Below are 14,440 nucleotides of genomic sequence, written 5' to 3' on the forward strand. Positions count from 1 at the left end.
TAAGGATTCAAATCTCTGGGTTTCTAGAGTTGAACCAGAAGGCAGTCTAGCTCCAGGGCCCCTGTTTTCAGCCACAATGAAAGCACCATATGCTGGTCACAAACCTAGGCCTCTGGTTCTGGATCCCACAGCCCATGCTACCCCCAGACTTCCCTGGACTGCTGGACCAGGTGAGTTTTGGGGAGCAGGGGACAGTGGTAGAACAGAGTTTTCTATGCAAAGTAGTACCTGTGGCCTTGGCCGTTGTAGCCCTGTCTGAGATGAGCTAACTGACCAAATTTTAAAATGGCATCCCTCATCCCCAAAGGCAGCCAGCAAATCATAATCATAATCATAAAAGTGATTCTTCACTGTCTTTGCTATTGCCTCACAAATCTTAAGAGGCATGCATGACTATCTGAGAGAGAGACTTGAGAGAGATGAAGAGAGAGGCACTAGGGACTTGGGGTGTATCTGTTGATCTCTGGGTGGAATTTCAAACCTTGCCTGATGAGAGCTGAGGATGCTTTGGGGACAATCCAGCAACTGGGTGCCACAGCTGTGACAGCAAGCATAGGTTCGGTGTGCATCAGAAAGAATGTGCAATCTTCATTGACACTGAGGGGGGAGAAAGACCCAGAAACTCCCCACCCCAGGGACCAAACGTCCAAGAGACAGGAGCTCCTCAGCCTCAGTAGTGCAGAGCACGCCATGGCATCTGAGAAACAAGGTCAAAGCGAGACCCTTTCCTGGACGCAGTCAAGGGTCCCCAGCCACTGTGGGTCACCCCACGGTCCAGACCAGATCACCTGAACTCAGCTATGGGGAACATCAGACCCAGATAATAAGGGAAGTCAGCACTCACCTCAGTGACAAGAAGTTCTGCTTGTGTGCAAGGAGCTTGGCCATGGAGGAGGTGCAGCCATCCGTGAGTTTGTTGTTGAAGAGCCTGCTGGGTTCCAGGAAAGATGGAAACAAAGCACATGACCAGCAAGCTAACCAGGGTGTATCTTCCTCTCTTCCTAGGAGCCACCTTGCATCCTCCAGCCAGGTCACACCTGGTCCACCCCATCACCCGCTCATAGCTGCCTCAGTGGCCATGCCCAGTTCGACTCACGCTAGCTTCTGCAGCTGCTCACAGCGAAGAGCATACTCAATGAGTGTGCAGATACCTCGATCTGAGATATTGTTATCTCGCAAACTGAAAAAGACATGGGATTCAGTTAGAAGTAGAGCTGGTAAGAGAAACCCCCAAAGAGACTCTCACCTCCAAAACGACAACCTCACTGTGCTTCTGGGAACCAGGACAAGGCACCCTGTGCCCCTCCCCCCAATCCCTGCCAGGGGAGCTAATGGTAGGGGACAGTCCAAGGAGTGGGGGGACCTTGAGCCCTCTCTTTGAGAGGCCATGGAGTTAATTCCAAGCCCAGTTCCCTTCTCTGCAGAAGGGTAGTGACCATGACAACCATCCCACGTAAGGCTGTGAGGTGGAAAGGAGCTGACCCATGGGAGAAGCAGCCAGAACAGGGCAGAAGCACCTAGCAAGCAGAGGGGAGACCAGCTAGATAAACACAGCGGCTCAAATCTTGGAAACATTCCTGGGTGCATGAGCACTGCTCACCTCCCCTTGCCCATCAAAGGCCTGCATGTGGTCAAGCCCCTCCAGCTCCTCTAGGGACCCTGGATCACAAGGTCATCTGAAAGCTTTCCTAAAGTACAGCTTCTCAGGCCCCTACATGGAACTGGCAGCCCAGGAACCTGTACTCAATGAAATCAGAAACCTGTATACTTTAACAACCATGCCCACCATTCTTTACCATCAGGCAAACATGAGTAGTCCTGGCTAGACGGTTACCAGCTCAGGTGTTAGTCCCCCTCCTCTGGATGTCCTGACCTGGATCAGCTATTCACTAACTGTCCAAGTTCAATTTCTATTGCTGGGATAAAACACCATGAACCAAAAACAACTTAATGGAAGCAAGAATTTATTTTGGCTTATGGTTCTAGAAGGATAGGCGTCTATCATGGCAGAGAGGCATGGCATCATGTAGGCACGGTGGCCAGAGCATGAGAGTGTCCATCTTCAATGGTAAGCACAAAAAGAGAGTGAACTCCAAGTGGCAAGAGTCTTTAAACTCTCAAAGCCCACCCTCAGTGATATACTCCTGCCAGCAAGGATGTACCTCCTAAACCTCCCCAAACATCACTGCTAACTGGGGACCAAGTGTTCAAACACCTGCCCCTATGGGGGCATTCTCATTCAAACAATGAGAATTGCTAGCTGCAGCTCCCTTCATCTGCAAGAAAGAAATGACCACCCTCAGTAAACTGTGCCCATACAGCCCCTGAGCACCGTACATGGAAGAGCCCCCTGAAATCACAAGTACATCCCATGTACCAGGCATTGCTCTACGGACTTCCCATCAGTAACATCATTACTCTCACAAGCCCACGCAGTAGATCCTACGTTATGTCCTCAAGAGAGAGAAGATGAAGCACCAATAAGTGAGCTGATTTGGCTGAGGTGCACAGTGCTGAAAGGGGTGAGCCTGAATAGTCCGACTGCCAGCCTGCCCCACGCACAGCACAGTGCAGCCTCCCCAAGGCTTTTCTCAGGCTCTCAGAGAAGTGGCTTTCAAGCTGCAGGTTGTATGACCTCTTAGTGAGTCCCACAGACGATTCTGAAGGTCCTGAGCAGAATTTGAAAGCTGACATAGAGCAGATAAAAGTGAGTCGGGGCTAATAAGGGAAGTCATTTCACAGAGCTCTTGTTTTAATTCCACGGGCCTGAGCCTGTGCGCTCTCTCCTCTCTCTCTCTCTCTCTCTCTCTCTCTCTCTCTCTCTCTCTCTCTCTCTCTCTCAGTGGAACAGGAAACTGAAACCATCACCCTAGAGGCAGAGAGAGCAGAGTCTAAAGAAACCTGCACAGGAGCACTTTGCAAGTAGGGTTTCTTAGAGACGAGGGTTTCAGTTGGCATGGAAACCCTTCCAGCGGGGAGAATGCAGACTCACACCGTGGGAGCGAAGCCTGCCCCTCCTTCCCTTCCACTTTCGTTCCTCCCGCTTTGTGGCTGTGCTATACACACACACACACACACACACACACACACACACACACACACACACACGAAATGCCAACCATTTCTTGGTTGTACATAGGTTAAGAACCGTAGAGCTTAGTCGAGGGCTTTAACTGCTGCGTTCAAATATGCTTTCTCTGTCTAATGCAGATCCCCGAGGTGATTAACTTGCAAAGTGAAAAGGTTCACTTTGACACACATTTTTGGAGATGTTAGTCCGTTAGTTGGCCTTATCGCTTTGGGGTCCGTGTCGAGGCATCACTTCATGACCGGAAGGTGATGGAGGAAAAGAGTGTATATCTCCAGCCAGGGAATAAAGCATAAAGGAATGAGGCGGGCTCCTATAACCCTTTATAAGGACACACCTCCAATAATCTACAGACTTCCCAATGCCCCACTTCCTAAAGACGACACCTCCCAACACATGGATCCCCGAGGGACATCCATCCATCCACAGCAACCACTCAAGGCACAAGAAGCTGACTCTTACATATTCTCACAGGGTAAGACTTCTGGTGTTGGAGTCAGCAGCTACACGGCTACACGATTTCCCAGGCCCAAAGCCTGGGCCTATGGACAGGAATTACTGCAGCCCAGGAATCTCCTATACAACAAGCATCTTTTCATGATACTGTGTGACCACCAGGAACTCAAACCAGGCCAGCCTCCCTTTCTCTGAAACAGACAGACCCACAGCCTCCCAGACCCCTGGGCCCATCAGCATGCCACAGGATCATAGGAACATTCTTAATCACAGAGAGAGGATCATTTAAACATTCCAGAGATGGGTGCTGAGCCTGGTGGACTGTAACTTTAACTCCGCTACTGAGGAGTTGAGGGCAGAAAGATCACAGGTTTGAGATCAGCCTGGACTGGCTGAGGGCTCATTAAAAAAAAAAAATCCAGAGATGACTTGCTGAGGGTCATCCAGGCCAGTATATCTGATCTTCTGAAGTTCATGGTTTGAAAGTATGGATCCACTATCAAGGAAGGTGCACACTCATATTTCCACCAGAGCGGCTTCCACACCCAGGTGTGCAAATTCTCAGTTGAGGTATCTTGTTGCTCCCTTCCTGGAGAAATGGAACACGGTATAGACCATGTCCACTCATTTCCCTAGTCAGATCCATGTTCTCTTAGCTCTTGATGCTGGGAGGCAGATACCCTAAGATGACATCAGGCGGGCTCAGCCTCCCTGCTGGGTTCAGTCAGCAGAAGCACAATACTGGAAGGGCAAAGGGGCAGAGAGAAAGGGCCAGGCTTTCTAACCTCAGATGCAACCCTTCCTAAAGACTCTCTCCAGGTCTTCTCTCAGCCAGGAAATCCTCCTTGCCTCAGGCCTTTCCCTGGAGCTCTTCCTAATTCCCATCCACAAGTCTGCAGTCGCTTCCATAGACTTCCTTCCTATTTCCCAACTTAAGGGCAACATCTGTTTCCTCAAGACCCAGATGGAACTATTCATATTTCTAGTATATAGTTACTGTATACAATAGAGATCTATATTAACTCCATATACTATACATTATATTGTGTTATAAACTGGTAACCATGGTCCCTGTGTAAGGGTAGTCAGGTTACCACACTTTCATGCAGGTGTCTGTGTGTTGTGGCTTTGTCTCAGAGCAGATGAGCTATCCTAACACCCACAGGAATCTTGCCTTTTGCAAGTTCAACTAAGGTTATCTGCAAGGAGTGCCAAAGCCTCAGGAGGCTGTTTCTAGATCTTAACTGTAATGTACAACTTCCTCTTTCTGTTAGGCTCTAAAAAATAGCAGGGCGTTCCTTCTCAAGGCAAACAAGAAGGGTAGTTGGGAGCTGCGATCATGCTGGTCGCCAGGCCTGGGCATACCCTCTGCCTATATCTGACTCCAGACATGGAAAGAGGTCCACACATTCAAGAGCACAGATGTTCCAAAGAGCAGAGCCTCATGTTTTAGCCACGGAGCAGAAAGCAATATGGGTCATGGAAAGTTCTCCAACAGCTTTCTCTCAAGACCCCAAATTCCCATCTTGGTGAGATATTAAAGACTCTGATGGGGTTCAAATCATTTCTGATTTGAAGCTGTCCCCAGTACAGACACAAAACTTTGCATGGGACCTCAAGCCTTTCCCAGAGCATTAGCAGTACACCCACAGACAGGGACCAGGAGACTTGGAACCAGAAAGGCATGCTTTGTGAAAGCCATTCTTGTTTCCTGTACGATTCTGGACAAGTTACTTGACTTCTGTGAGTCTCAAGTAAAGGATCATGGGGGTGCTTAGCCCAGCATGGTTGTGGGGATAAATGAGGTCATTCTGGAAAGTGTAGCACAAAACTTCAAGTATGCGATGGCCAATCTCAATTGTCAACTTGACACACCTGGGGAGAGGGAACCTCAACTGAGGAATTGCCTCCATCGGCTTGGGCATGTCTATGGGGCTTTTTCTTGATTGCTAAATGATGTAGGAGGGGCCAGCCCACTGTGGGTGATACCATCCCAAGGCAGGTAGGACCTGGGGTGTATAAAGCAGCTAGCTGAGCAAGCCAGAAGAAGCAAGCCAATAAGCTGCATGCCCCCATAGTTTCTTCTTCACACTCCTGCCCTGGCTCCATAGATGATAGATGGGAACCTACAAGGTGAAATAAACCCTTTCCTCCTTAAGATGTTTTTGGTCAGAGGGTTGCATCACAGCCACAGCAAACAAGCTGGGCCAATGGCTATCGCTATCTGTACTGAAACTGAGCTCCAGAAGAGAAAAGGGTCTGGCTGGTGTACGAAGGATGGCAGACCTGGGATTGGGCCCCGACTTCTGCATCCCAACTCTGTGCTAGGCTTCTGCATCTAAACTTGACAGTAGCATTTGCCCACAGGCCCAACCAGCAGGACCTGGTCACACTCACTACAGAGCTGTGCAGACACCAAGGCAGGGCAGCAGCTGTTCCACTCCAACATCTCCAACAGAGTTGTGGTCTAGCTGCAGGGACACAGGCCGCTGGAGATGCCGCAGCACAAAGGCCAGGGCAGCACACTCCGCAGGGCCCACTCTGCAAAAGGTCAACTTCAGGTGCCCAATGTCCAAGCGACGCACAGCCTCCTGCGCCAACTGCTCCTCCTGCATCTCGTACAAGCTGCGGATGAGCCAAATGAAGCCAGGCATGGCATGCATGCTCTTGGCCTCGCCAGGCACGGCAGGTGGGATGTTGTGGAAGTGTTCACGAAGGCTCTGAGCCAAAGAGGAGCGGACACACGCCTGGCGCTGGAGTAGCACCCTCTTAGAGATCTGGCATGCGGCCAACAGGTCCCGATGTTCCCTGGACAACAGACCCGCTAGGAAGGCTGCTGTGATCTGCAGGTTGTGTGGCTCAGCCTTCTGTAGTAAAGCCACTTCACTGCCCTTCTTGACTCTGGAGCCCTGGATACACAGACTGGGCAGCAGCCTACCCAGCAGTGAGCTGCCCAGCCGGCCACAACTGAAGAGGTGCCTGAGTGAGGCTGCCGATGTGTCCGCACTGACTGCCAAGTAGAATGCGGCAAAAAAGCACTGGAAGGTGATGTGCAGGAATTCCAGGGGTGCCTTGCTCCCAGGCACCACACTTTGAGCCCGTACCAGGAAACCAAGAGAAATATCATCAGAGTCAACCTGTGCTGCCTGGAGCTGCTGGACTGAGAACACGTAGCAGCTCAGGGCCAGGCCTCGGAGAGCCAGGTGGCCAAGGTGCAGGAGGGTAGGGAGCCGACTTTGAAGGAGCTCAGGTCCCGGGCCGAGGGGGTAGGAATCTGGAGGGGAGGCATGGAGCAGGAAATGCTGTAGGATCAGGAGGTACATGTCTGTGCTGGTTGTTGGGAACCCCCCATTCTGCAGCAACAATTCCTGGTGGCATCTGGACACCATCCAGGAGAAGACAGGGAGGTGGCACAAACCATGCAGGGCGGATGTGGCTTGGAGCAGGTGGATGAGGCGGTCTGCCACTCCAGGTTCCCGGTGGTGCTTTCTCAGGTACAGTTCGATGCCCTCTTCCGAGAAGCCCTTCAGGTGGCATTCTGTACGGACAAACTTCCTGAGGAGTGCTGACACAGCATCTGGGCGACTGGTCAGCACCTTGCAGGCATTCTTCAACAGGTTCCCCTGAAGAAGATTGAAAAGCAGCGTCTGGACTGACGTGGGGTCAGTCGGAGAGCAGTGACGCTCCCGGTCTGTGAACCGGAACTTGAACTCATCCAAGCCGTCGAAGGTTAACAGGACACGGTCAGGATGGTCAAGGAGGAATTGGAAGACGTCATGCTGACCAACGTCGGGCCAACAGCAATGCTCGAAGAGCAGCGTCCTTAGAGACAGTGGTTTGGCCATGCACTGCAGCTGCCGGCAGCTGAACGGGAAGACGAAGAGAAACTCCTGGAAGTTCTGCCCGGTCGCCCACAGCAAGTGCAACCGCTGCAGGAGAGTACTCTTGCCGCTGCCTGCCTCCCCCACCACCAGGACAGTGTCTGCATCCTTGTTCAGGCGGCCATGGGTACCAAAGAGTTCCTCCAGGCCCAGGATGGCAGGGCTCTTCTGCAGGGCCCCAGCCGTGCCCACCTCTGTCCGCAGCTCCAAGGTGTTCTCCGTGTATATATCCTCCAGGCAAAGATTCTCTGACCCATCGTACGTACTGAGGAAGCGAGACTGAGCTGCCACCATGGTCCTCAGCTTCGATACGAACCTTTGACACTCAGCAGCTGGGATACAGAAGAGGCAAATGAGGGCGGGATCGTGGTCATGATGGGACCTATGCAGAGAATAACCTACATGGGGGGATGTGATTCATGGCTCAGAGAGAAGAGCTGGTGGGCATCTATCCTGTCTTGTCCACTTATAAACTGTGGGCTTTGGGGACAGCCACGGAAGCTTCCTAAACCTGGTTCTTCCCCTGCAAAGCAGGAAAGCATCAGAGAACTTTGACATGGGCAAACAGGGATGATGCACGGCACGTGGTAAATATAGCATCCAACACAGAGACTGTTATACTTAACATGCACACCTGAAAGTACCAGGGAGGGTCTGACTCACAGGATATGTAGCCTGATTCTATATTCCTGTTTGGTGGCCTGAGAGACCATTCAGACTCCACTGCCAGTCTCTAAAGGAAATTAGGTGACAGGGCTTAGGTGTCCAAGCTCTGAAGTCTGACGCCTGGGCCCACCACCTGCTTGACAAGCTACTTGGCCTTGCTAGGATCCCGTTTTCTTATCTATAGAAATGAGGGACTGTTAAAGCCCTAATTTGAAATGGCCCCACAGGCTTAGGTGTCTGAATGTTTGGTCCCCAGCTGATAGGACCGTTTTGGTAGATGTGGGACATTTAGGATACAGGGCTAGCTGGCTGACATGGTCCACTGGGGGTAGGCCTCAAAGGTTATGGCCTGGCCTACTTCCACCAGAGCTCTCCACTTCCCATCTGTGGCTGTAATAAAATCAGCCTCTCATGTTACTATTCCTTGAGTCAAACTGCACTAGCCACCAATCCTCCTGGCCACGACAGACCGTCCTAAACTGGGAGCAAAACAAGCCTTCCTCTCTCAAGTTAATTCTGTCAGGTACTCCACACCACAAGAAAAGTGGCCATGGATGGTGTCCAGATCTGATTCCTGGAACCCATGGCTATGTTACCTTATATGGCTAAATGGACTGGCCTGAATCAGAGGCTGACTCTAGGAACTCAGGGTCACCCGGCGCCTGCGCCGAGTCCTCAACAAGATCTTCTGATACTTCCTGCTTCTTCCTCCTCCTGCCCCTCTGCACCCAGGGCCCTACTGCCAATGCAAAGCACTTCCTCCTGAGGGCTTAGTTCCTCTTTCAGGAAATAGGGAAGGGTCTGTCAGAGGCTCAGGCTGTCAGGACGTCACATCACGGGATGTCAGCATCATCACCCCACCAGGACCCCACCATGGCCAGTAAAGCCAGCCCATTTGTTCTCAACTCAGAGGCAAGCAAGTTCTTATCAGAGAGCTCTTAGCCCACCGAAGTACCTGCAGAGCCAAGCAAAGCAGGTGCCCGACGCTGGTGTTTCTTCTTTTTATTGTCTTTTTTGATATGGGGCCTCACTATGGAGCCCAGACTAGCTTCAAACTAGCAATCTGTCTGCCTGAGTCTCCCTAGGAGCTGGGATCAGAGGCTGCGCCGCCACACCCAGTATTCAATGCCTCTTGTTCCCAAAGGTGAGGATCCTTGTGGCTCTTTCTGCTCTTTGGCTGTATCAGGAGCACTGATCAAACACCAAAATATACACAGCCTCCTTTCTGATTCCCTGACTTACAATGCCAGTCTCTAGCCATCACCAATATTACTAAAAACTTCAAACAAACGAACGAACCCAGGCCTTGGCAAGATGGCCCGATGGGTAAAAGCACTTGTCACCAAGTCTGATAATCTGAGTTCGATCCCCAAGATCCAGCTGGTGGAGGGAGACAGCCAACCACTACAGGTTGTCTTCTGACCTCCACATGCATGCCATGGTGCATTCACATGCATGTGTACACACACACACACACACACACACACACACACACACACACACACACACGGATAAATAAATAAAAATAAGTAGATAAGTAAATAAATGTAAAATGAAAATAGAGTAAATTAAAGAATGTCTCATTTTTATTTCAAAGAAAATAAACACAATTTTTACTTTTTTTTTTCCCCTTGAGACAGGGTCTCATGGCTTCTAACTTGTTGTTGTAATGGAAGTTGACCTTGTACTCCTGATCTTTCTGCCTCTACCCACAGGTGTCTGCAACCATGTCCATGTGCCCAATTGTCATCTTTAGAAGCATCTCGCATCAGGGAACTGTATAATGCCTATATGGCCAGCTATACTTGATAACATTGTTAGCAAATGCTCACCAAGGGCCATACTGGCTACCATACAGTGATGTCCATCTCCTGCTCTTGTATGAAATAGTTTATACCTGAGTACCAAGCACGGGCCTCCAGTCATCCTGCCCACAGGCTTTCTTCCACATAGAGGGCAAGACCAGAATGATAAGCCCATCTGTTAGCTCTGGGCACATAGTTCATGGACCTTCAGTCCACATTAGCTTCCTCCTCAGTTGTGTGGGAACAAGATGACTGGGAAAGTACCACGCTTGTATCCTTTCTGCAACTGATGAGTTCTTCTCCCAAGTAGGGAAGGTGGGAGCACTACAGTCAGACCCACTCCCTGTTCCTTTGTGGTGATATCTTATTTGTGCTGAAATGTGGTGATATTTTATTTGTATGTTAATAAATAAAGTTTGCCTGGAGATCAGAGATCATAGCAAGCCATTAACACAAAAGTCAGGCAGTGGTAGCACACTCCCTTAATCTGATCACTTGGCAGGCAGGGTCTCTGTGTGTTCAAGGACACACTAGGGAACAGTCAAGTGTGGTGATACATGCCTTTAATCCCAGTACCAACCATAGAGACCTGGAGGTCTGCACAGACAAGCAGTAACAAGGAAGTGAGGTAGCTGGGCTAAGAGCCAATGAGAAGACAGAATAGCAAGGCAATAAAAGCCTGGGTAAACAGGAAATAGCTCTCTTGGGAAGCTACAGAGGCATGGTGAGTTAAGGCTAGCTGGTGGCTCTCACTATTTCCCTGATCTCTAAGGCTTTCACCCCTATATTTGGCTCTGTGTTTCTTATTTAATAAGACCATTTAGAAATTCGTCTACATTCCTTGCCACTCAAGTCTCAGTTTACTTATCTGTAAAATGGAACATAGCAATATCCACCTCTCAGGACTGTTGGTAAAAGGTAGAGAATGCCCATAAAGTCCATGGCAGGCTCCCTGGCATGTCTCAGCCCTGCCACCCAGGCCTCTCGCATTACTCAGCTGGTGAGTGTAAACATAGATGGGACTACATTCTCTAAATGTGCCTGGTTATGAATTCCAGGTCATGAAAAACTAGGTTTTATAGATCAAGAGATCCCAGCCCTATCTGTACCTCGTGTGGAATGCAGTTTGGACAGCAAGGTATACCCGTAGCTGGCTCTCCACATACCATGGCTCCAGTGAACACTGTGTAGTTTAGGAAGCAATGAAAGGGGAAGCCACTGTGTGGTCCTCCTTTGAATCTTCACTGCTGCTCAATGAGTCAGGTAGCTGCTAGGCTTCAAAGGGAGAAGCTGAGTCTGGGGGAAGTTACGCACTAATACGTGGACGTTAACTGACGTGCGCTTTGCTCTTTAACCAGGAATCTGAGTCGACTTCCTTTTCTTTTGTAGTTAACCAAAAGGGACAAATACATACCCTCACGAGGCAGGGGCAGTGAAGGTAATTCCTTGATGTACTGTAGAAGGAAATCAGCCAGTCCATTTGCCTTCACCGTGGCGAGATCAAGCAGCCTTCTTGCCTACAGATGAAGAAAGGGCCATTACTCTTTTCAAGAAGACTGACGGAGGAGTCGTGTAGGAAGGTTTCTGTTAAAAGTTAGACACCCCTAATCTGAAGACCCCCCAATCCAAATGCTCTTAAATCCAAATCCTTTTGAGTCCTGACATGATGTCACAAATGGAAAACTAAAACACTTTGTAAAATTGCCATGTGTATATGAAATACAAATGACTTCTGCAGTTAGACATGGGTCAAGCTGCCAAGATACTCATTGTTTATGGAAATATTCTAAAACCCCAAAAATATCTGAAACACTTCTGGTGCCAAGCATTTAAGATGGAAGAAAGTTCACCAGTAATACAATTGTATACACAGTCCTCTTCTGTCCTGAGAGCCCAGGAAAAGAACTCCGACACAGGCTGCATTTAGCAAACAGTGACACGTAGTCATGGTTGGTGAAACAAACGCACAGCCAGCCTGGCTCCTTCTCAAAACCCACTGAAAGGAGGAACAGCTAACAACGAAATAAAATGAGACAAAGTAAATAAATACATAAACCTACCAACCTACAAAAGCAGAAACAGGTTCTGGAAGCTGTAGACCACTTGGAAGGCAGGGGGCCTCACCACGTCCTGTGGCCTGAATGTTTGAACTCACTCTCTGCACAGAACCCACTTTTTCCAGCCTCCACTGTCCCCCTGAATCTGGGACCTGCACACCCAAATGCCCATCTTCTTCCTCCATTTAAATGTGTCCTAAGCACACACGCATGCTGGGCACATATGTCCGACCCACAGCCTTCCTCATCCCTGCTCAAGTCCCCTCCATCCTTCTAGCTTTTCAGCCCAACGTCTGAAGTCACCTTGCAGTCCCTTCTCTGCACTTCATAAGCACATCCTGTGGCCTCCACCTTCAAAGGACCAGAATCAGGTTGTCCAACAGAAACAGAGCCCAAGGCATACAAGCAAGTTACATGTGCACTGAAGCCTTCTAACAGCCACATTCTTCGGTGACAAGTAATAGGTGCACTTAAGCTTAGTCACAGAGCACACTTAACCACAACATCCAAAATATTGCCATTTCAACACATAAAAAATAGTGAAACACGTTGCTTTTTCCCTTTTCTTTTAAGTCTTCCATAGCTGCTACATTTAGACTCCTGGTGTGGCCCAGCTGTGTGGCAGTGTGTGCAGCAACCACTCAGAAGCTGATGTTTACAAGCTACAGAGCCCTGCACACGTGAACCCTACTGCTGTCCTGCTCCAAGGCATGCTGTGGCTCATCTGGAAATGGCATAACAGCCTATCTCTACACTGCTCCTGCCTGCAGCCTATCCCAGCACCACAGCCAGAGTCATAGTCAGAGGTGAATACTTCACACGTTAGTCAAACCTCACAGCCCTAGCATAAACACCCCAGCTATGGCCCTAGACTAGTAGAAGCCCAAGTCCAGTAGTAAGCCCTCAAGATCCAAAGTAGACCAGCATCCTTGCCTGTGACCCTGAGGACCCAGACTGGATCACTTCTTGACTGCCTCCTCTTCTTCCCCTTGAATGCTCTTCCTATCACTGGCCTCCCTCCAATTTAATGAACATGCCCAGTATGTTCCTACTTCAGGACTCTTGCTGACTGCTTCTCTGTCTAGAGTGCTGACCAGTGTCTGCCTAACTCCCTCGCCCACTTTATGTCTTCCCTCAGATTCTACCTTCTCAATGAGAACTCTCTAACAACTCTATGGGAAAATGAAATCACTACTTCCCACCCTGGGAACTCTCGGCAGGGTTCACTCCTTTACTAACTGCATGTGGCACCTTCCAAACTCTGCAGCTTGCTTGCTCCCTTCAGCTATGGTCTATCCCCAGCTGAAGTGTGAACATCTCCACAACAGGTTTTCTATGTTGTTCACTGAGGTAGTCCCATGACAGAGGCAGTATGAAAGGACTCATTGCATGTATGTATGTATGTATGGATGGATGGATGGATGGATGGATGGGTAGGTGGATGGATGTGGATGGATGGATAGATAGATTGATGGATACATGGGTGGATGGTAGAAGACTCCTGAAGGCTAAGTCCTAAACCAAGAATGTTGCTGCTGAAAAGCACATCATGTGCACCCTACAGTCTGCCAAGAGCTCTGCCATGGCAGCATCAAGTATGTCTGTAACACAAGGAGACAGTGAAGACAAGGAACAAGTCAAAGACTTTATGACATGTATCACCGGGCTTTCTTCCCCACTCCAAACGACTAGGTGCTGTCCCTGCCTGCCATGGCAGTCTGGAGACCTGTATTCTGAAAGGATGAAAGAGGATCCCAGGACTGGGAGAACCCAGGCACAACTAAACAGTGGCCGCCACACCCCAAAGCCAGGGTTTAAATGACCACCTGCAAAATAAGTGCCAAGGCTACCTTGCCACTACCCAAGCCACTCATCCTCCAGGTTCTCTTTACAATCAGACCTTTACCCCAGGCAAGAGGCTTTCTATTTGAGGAACTTGGTAAAGCCAGGAGGAAAGGTCTGTGGATAGAAGCACTGCCATTTCCTGACCGTCTATTGTAGAAGTTGCAGTAGAGAGGTTCCACCTACTTGCTCATTGAGTTTCACAATCTGTCATTTTAATACTAAGACAGACAAGCAAGGCTTACCCATGCCCAAAGAAAACATCAAATATGGGAGATCAGAGCCAAATTAGTGGGGAAGGGAAAGCAACTTGAAGGGTTCAAAGGTTTATGCAGGGAGCAAGTGATGTCACACTGTGGTGGAGCAATTGCTCAGCATGTGCAAAGCTCTGGGTTCCATCCCTAACACGAAAACTTATGTAGTGTGAATAAAGCAATCCCACCAATCATACAAACAAAAAAACCCAACTATTAATATCATTCTGTCTACACAAAAGATTTCATCCCTAAAATAAGAGCAAGACACTGTAATAAAGGAGCAGAAAAAAGCTTTACACACTGCAAATGCTAATGCAAAAATGGAAACTTCAAGAGTTCAGTGCTGAAAAAACAGCACCAAGTTGTCTGTGGTGGCTCCTGCCTGTCA

The 14,440-nt window shown here is 49.3% G+C and overlaps 1 protein-coding gene across 9 annotated transcripts in view; it reads right to left on the reverse strand.

Annotated features, from left to right (window-relative positions):
* Positions 1–14,440, reverse strand: part of Nod2 (nucleotide binding oligomerization domain containing 2) — a 55,158-nt gene that overhangs the window by 19,071 nt on the left and 21,647 nt on the right. For 7 of the 9 annotated variants that reach the window (XM_052728377.1, XM_052728376.1, XM_052728380.1 and 4 more), the window contains 4 exons: positions 11,311–11,413; positions 5,942–7,757; positions 1,097–1,180; positions 845–931 (listed from right to left, as the gene is read on the reverse strand). In XM_052728377.1, coding sequence (XP_052584337.1) covers positions 845–931; positions 1,097–1,180; positions 5,942–7,757; positions 11,311–11,413 — 2,090 coding nt within the window. The remainder of the gene's footprint in view (positions 1–844; positions 932–1,096; positions 1,181–5,941; positions 7,758–11,310; positions 11,414–14,440) is intronic. The other 2 variants (XM_052728378.1, XM_052728385.1) reach the window with 1 other exon arrangement.

The sequence above is a fragment of the Peromyscus californicus genome, unplaced genomic scaffold (assembly GCF_007827085.1).
Source record: "Peromyscus californicus insignis strain IS unplaced genomic scaffold, ASM782708v3 Scaffold_8__1_contigs__length_139910024, whole genome shotgun sequence".
In the NCBI taxonomy this organism is placed as follows: Eukaryota; Metazoa; Chordata; class Mammalia; order Rodentia; family Cricetidae; genus Peromyscus; species Peromyscus californicus.